The following is a 6,510-nucleotide window of genomic DNA, read 5'->3' on the forward strand; positions in this document are numbered from 1 at the left end:
TTTCGCTAACTACTAAAAATATGGATATGAAACTTATATAGATAGAGAGAGGAACATGTGGCTATTTAGATGAAACCAAGATTAGTATATTTAGACAATTTTTTTGACCTTTTATGCTCGAATATATAAAGCATTTTCTGTGCGGTAAGAGAGCCGGTATAGCGATGACTAAGCGGGAATGACGCAAAACAGGAAGCAGATGCGAAAAAACTCACACTTCCTTTTGCAGATAATTCCCTAACTACACCAAATATGGATGTGAAATTTATATGAATAGATAGAAGAACAAGTGTGCTTTCAAATGACACCAAGATTGGTAGATTTAGACAATTTTTGGACCTTTTATGATCAAACATATGAAGCATTCTCCGTTCGAGAATCGGAATGGCATAGCGGAAAGTCCAAATTACGAACAAATATCACGCAGTCGGACGAGAACTCCAACTTCCTTTTGCAGATATTTCGCTAACTATTAAAATTATGGATATGAAACTTATATAAATAAATGGAGGAACATGTAGCCATTTAGATGACACCAGGACTGGTAGATTTAGACAATTTTTCGACCTTTTATGGTCGAGTATATGAAGCATTCTCTGTGCAGTAAGAAGGCCAGTATAGCGCAGACTAAGCGGAGATTCAAATCACACTTGCTTTCTCAGATGATTCCATAACTACAGCAAATATGGATATGAAACCGATTGTACATTTCATGGGAAATGAGTTGCCATGAAACTGACAACTCCGAATTGCTCGCATATGACCGTTCTCGCGTTGTATTGACGCCTATATGGAAGGAGACCCTCATTCCGATTACATAAACGCATGCTACGTGGATGTGAATTGGTTAATACAAATAAATATATACAAATTTCTCACAGTGTCCTTGAGTAAATTTCGGTTTTTGTGTATCCCGGCTTTAGTTAGTCGTTACAGTCCACGTGCTTTTCCGATAGACTGTTTTTTTTTACACAGTCATACGCAAAAAGAAGTTCCTCGATCTCACAGTGTGTAATCATCTTATCCAAGTGTTTCGTCCACGCCTTAAACCAACAGGGCTACTAAGAGGCAGACAAGTACATCGCTAGTCAAGGCAAGTATCTTCTGCGTCCTTCAAACCGTAAAGTGTACGGTTCGTCTGATCTGGCACATTATTTGACCCGAATCAAAACCACATTTCCAAGGCTTGTTATATAAAATTTATAACCCTTTTATTAGGACCTAACAAAGGTTCCCGTTACGACATTTGGTGGATGGTGTGGCACTTAAACGTCGATAAGATTGTGATGCTAGCGAATCCCGTAGAAAACGGAAAGGTAATATATATTGTATTTAATAATTTTCAGACTTTTAGTTCGAGTATAATTTCCTCCTGCTATCTGGATTCAATGCGGTTATTTATTGAAAAATCTTCTTCGTCGGATCCGCAGAAAAATGAGGTATTTTTATATCTTAATTTACTTATGCTTTTAATTTAGACTGTTATTTTTTCTGATAGAAGAAACTACATCAATTCATCCAATTCCTTTTATTTTTGTGATTTTGTCGTTTCAACCAATATTTCATATTTGAAAATATTTTTTTAATAATTTGCTTAAACGCCTGGGCTTTAAAAATATGCCAACGAACTAACCCCTAAAAGGGGAAAACTCCAAGGCTTTTCTTAGTCTTCCAAGCCTACTTGCAGCAATTCACGTCCTTTTCAGCATCAGGTATACCACTTCCGAATTTCCGAAACTGATAAAATAAGGGTTACACGTAAAATCAACGAAATGCTGAACTCACCCCTTGTCACTATAGGTGAAGTGTTTGCAGTACTGGCCAAATACGGGGTCTTGTACTGACGCCGGCATCTCCGTGGTAATCGTTGACGAGCGAGTCTTCCTCAACCATACAATCCGACTCCTGAAAATAACAAGGGTAAAACCGGAACCACTAATATTTTGGACGCGGAATTTCCTCCATTTCTTTTAAATCTTGTTATTGTTTTAACTTATATAATGTTATTCTCGAATCTAGCTCGACAGTGACGAGGACTGCCGAGTATAGTGAAGCATTTCCAGTACACAACGTGGCCAGACATGAAACCACCCGAGAACCCAGTACTTGCTCAACTTCATACTCTGAGCAAAACGAGGGACAGACCCTAATACATTGTAGGTAAACCAAGGTCTTATGAGAAACATCACCCTTAGGTGAATCGATATTGTAGCTGCAGTTATTTTTCAAAGATTTCAAAATATCTCTTAATGTACCACACCCTTCTGACAGAAACGGTGGGAAAAAACAAACAGCAGTTTGAAGCATTCGTGGTTAAAATCTACATAGACGTGCATGCGCTTCAAGATGACATAAAAATGGAATACTGGAGCATTAACCCTTCATTCACATGTTCCCTTGTTTATGTATTCAATTTTTTTCTACATCTGTTTTTTAGTGCCGGCGTGGGCCGTACAGGGACGTACATCTGCCTAGACTCCGTGCTGCAACAGATGAACCAGGAAGGGCAGGTGGATGTTCTCGGCTTCATCTATCGCATGAGGCAAAAGCGCATCATGATCGTACATACTTCGGTATTAAAGAAGCATGCAATAACATCATAACAGCCAATAGCAAACCATGCAGTAAACGCTCTTAATAGAAATTTTGTGGGACGTGAAAATCATGTCGCCCTATTACTCCTTGGCAAATGAACAATTTTAAATGCATGGCATTCAATTACACACCACTGCCTAAGATTCACGCGAAACTCAGAACAAAACCCTATAAATCTCTCGAACAGAAAACAGCATAGCTCAAGCAAAATATTGTGCATCATAGCAGAGCAGTTTTGAGTGGGAAACATCCGCATAAGTAGCATGCAGATCAAATCACTTTATTTCCATCTCCAGGCGCAATGCCAATTCATCTTTGATGCCTTCCTCGCGGCATCCCTGACTGGCGAAACAACCAACAAATAGCCAATTTCCGACGACAGCGGACGACCATGAAAAACGTGCAAGGTCGCTCCAAAGAAACAGGCACGGAGAAGCAACTCCGGGTAGAGAAAGAGTGAAATCAGATGTTATCATGAATTATCCAATTTTGCCGACAATGACGCAAAATAAGTATGCTTTTTACAATTTGATAAACAACAAAATGAACGTTTTCTCAGTTATTTCCAATGGCAAAACATTTCTATAATTAATACTTGAGTGGCATTAGATGTATTTTGTCATATTTTATCTGCTACAGTTTGCCTCAGACATCTAAATGCTGACGGTACGTTTGTTAACGAGCACAGAGCTTCGACACAGTTTCCCCAAAGGAGGGAAAGAGGCAGCCATGTTAAACAGGTGGTACATGTACTTTTTTTACTGGCGTTGGGTTAACTGCAATTGGGTCGTCGTAACGAGCGGAGCAGGTCCGGCCACCTCCCCGGAGAATGCGGCTAGGAATCGGTTTCCAGATTCCATTTCAAGTGAGCGACAGATAACTATAATTTGGGTATTTTAATTGGTTTGACTCTGCAGAGTATGTGCGAAGGCAGAAACATGAGAAAAGGCTAGGCCTATCGAAGTGAACGAAAGATTTGCAGTTTGGACACAAAATTTTCAGTCTGCCTGGAAAGAACCTGAATTCGTCTTTGAGAAAAACAAAAGGGATGATTTCAGTTTTAAGTTCAATGATTTTTAGATATGAATCGGAAAGTTAGAGGATACCTAGTCTTTTCTTCATAATCACCATGGTGTCATACGAATGCTTCCGAAGTGTGCTGTAAGTTGGAATATCTCCAGGCATACAATAATGAAATTTCAAGAACGTCAAAAGTTAAAGTACTGTAATTTCTCAGCATAGTGTTGGTAGCACGCAATGCTTTGTCACAATTTATACAGTTGATTCTTTGTCTATATGTTTTTTATTATTATTGATTTTTTTTCAAATTTGTGTGATTTGAGCATGTGTTGTTACTGGCCAGAAGACAGGCCCATCAGGTTGGGACCCCTGGTTGTGGAGCTACTGCAGACAAAACAGTACAAAGGTGTGATTGGTCGCACGTTTCTCTGAGCCATGTGAGAGCAAAGGTAATCCAATTATTCTTTAAATTATTCATTTAGTATAATTACTTTGTGGAATGCATTACATGTGCTGATATCGTCTAAGTTTGACTTTTAAAAATGATTTTTTATATTAATTTGATTAACATGCACATGGATACAATTGTGGCAGGCGTGCTTTTTAGTTTTGTAACGGTTTGGCAACGTGAATTCATCAAAACCCATCCAATAGTGATCCAAGGCAACTGAATACAATTTTGGCTTGGTTCTTCTGGGAGGGGGTTCCGACGAATAGGCGCGCAAGCTCTGGCACAATGCACACCAACATACATTTATATCAAAACTGGTGTTTCACAAACTCGTTTTAGGCTGAGCCTGCTTGGACCGTCTGTCAGTTCCAATACCAAGACTGGCCAGCAGATGAGGAGGTTCCCGGCTCCCGACAAGGAATTCTGACACTCATGGACCTAACTCAACAATGGCACGAGGAGAAATCGCTCATCGTGGTTCATTGCATGTAAGTTCTATTAAGCAGGCTAATTATGTTTACCAAAGGGCTTCATTTAGCCTCTTTGAAAGAGAACAAGCTAGGCGCAAGGGGTCATGCTAGACAAACTTTGACATTTTTAAGCAAATCTATATTTTTCAAAATGTTGCGTCACAACTCACCAGCTTACCTTTTCTTGAAGACAAGCTAGTTTCCCTGTTAGTTAATATTCTAACCAAGCAGATGCAGCCAGTTAATACATACACGTTACTGTGTTGTATCACATGGTGTTTCAAATCCAGAATGCTGGTTAAAACAAGTAGGAATAACCCGAAAAGCAACTTCGGCTTATAAAGAATTCAGTATTAGGTATCCACATCTAGCCATTAATTAAAGAAATGAATATGTATTTAAGACTGGCCAAGCACATTTGTTCTCGTTCATAAATACTCTTTTCAGTCAGAAAGTCAAAACAAGTTGAAAGATTAAAAATTAAACAATTTTTTAAAAACCCCTCTAGCCATGTTATGCTATGTTCCTCTCGCAAACAGGCGTAAGCAATCCCCATAATGGAGATAAGCGTGCGTGACACGTGTGCACAGCGGTTGCCGGTCGTTTTTGGCTTTTTTTTTTCAACCGTTTTAAGATTGTCCACGTGACGGGCTGTCAACCAATAGAGATGGCTCAACTGTTTAAGATATTGGTGAACAATGTTTTCAAGGAATGGGTTTGGCCGTCCAGTCGTGTACTGCGCCCGCATGTCTGCCATGGAACAGTTCCAGGAGGAAAAGGTTGTGGACGTCTTTAATTAATGCATTAATTAACAAGTAAAGGCGCCGTTATGCCAATGCGCGTCACCCATCTTTTCAGAAGAAAATGTATGCCAACTCTTTTCACTTTTATTCACGAGCTTCCACCTGTTTCCTTTCTGTCCGCGTTCTCTCAAGTCAAAGCATTCTACCCTGACCGTCTTCTTTGAAATAACAGCCAAGTCAAAACAAAAGAACGCGAATAAGGCACAAACATGCTTTTGAAAGGAGCTCCTGTTTTAGCCTCGGTACTAGTAGCGATCGAGCATTGTTCGACAATTATTTTGCTTTTCAAGACAGAATGATTGACATGTTTGTGGTATGGTTTACGTTGGACCGGACCACTATGCTATGTGCTACGACATACTCCAAGTCAACTTAGATTCATCCACCGTCTATGAGAACCTCTAGACCCGAAGATAGCTGTAAACTATGATAAATGACACTTAAAAATCACATGTTAATCATTTTTGTATCGAGCAAACTGCAGACTGGTATCCAGCAATCATATTACGTGGAATACTGCTCACCGTGCTGTTTTTTGCCCGCAGAAAAGTGTCTTTACGAAATAGCTAACAAATAACAACCAACCCGAGAATCGGTCTTAACCATTTAAACTGTGACTTTCTTTGATTAGATGACCTTTTCAGATAATTCAATAACTTCATATACATGCGCGTACACTGCTCGTAAGTTCATGTGCGACGAATTTGAATAGACCGAGAGGCCTCGTGACAAATTGGTTGCATAGGCAGAAAGCAAACAGTTGATCGATCAAAAACCGCGAGTGAAATAGATAAAGTAGTATTTTTTACACAGGTCACTGGGAAAAATTTAAGTAACCATATCAAAGCCAAAATGTAATTGAGTATTATGTATCGATTGAACCAGCCTTTGGGGAGAAGAGCTACAATTATTTGTTGCCAGAACTCGAACAGACTGGGATAAGTTACGAAATTATATAGTTGATCTGCCAACCACAGAGGCTTTTATAAGCAAGCTGCAAGCTACACCGTGCAAAGTGATCTCGCTCCCCAGAGGCGGTCGCGATATGTCATTAACCATCAAGATCATCAAGTGCGCTTTGTGTTAAGATATATCCTGATATTACTCAGTAAACCATGTGTTCTTGTAGGACTACGACGTAACAAGAAGTACACATATCGTGATAGGCAAG

The 6,510-nt window shown here is 39.5% G+C and overlaps 1 protein-coding gene and 1 long non-coding RNA gene across 2 annotated transcripts in view; both read left to right on the plus strand.

Annotated features, from left to right (window-relative positions):
* Nucleotides 1–1,594: 1,594 nt before the first annotated feature.
* LOC110985162 (uncharacterized) lies at nt 1,595–3,521 on the plus strand. Its single transcript, XR_015427373.1, has 5 exons — nt 1,595–1,920; nt 2,020–2,156; nt 2,438–2,573; nt 2,892–3,040; nt 3,235–3,521. It is a non-coding gene; the product is annotated as an uncharacterized LOC110985162 (long non-coding RNA).
* A 979-nt stretch (nt 3,522–4,500) lies between these two features.
* faf1 (Fas associated factor 1) overlaps nt 4,501–6,510 on the plus strand; it is a 31,735-nt gene continuing 29,725 nt past the window's right edge. Inside the window, exon 1 of the mRNA XM_087144253.1 lies at nt 4,501–4,554. Coding sequence (XP_087000379.1) covers nt 4,516–4,554 — 39 coding nt within the window. The 5' untranslated portion in view covers nt 4,501–4,515. The remainder of the gene's footprint in view (nt 4,555–6,510) is intronic.

The sequence above is a fragment of the Acanthaster planci genome, linkage group LG12 (genome assembly GCF_054643075.1).
Source record: "Acanthaster planci isolate LZ-2023a linkage group LG12, COTS_SCS, whole genome shotgun sequence".
In the NCBI taxonomy this organism is placed as follows: Eukaryota; Metazoa; Echinodermata; class Asteroidea; order Valvatida; family Acanthasteridae; genus Acanthaster; species Acanthaster planci.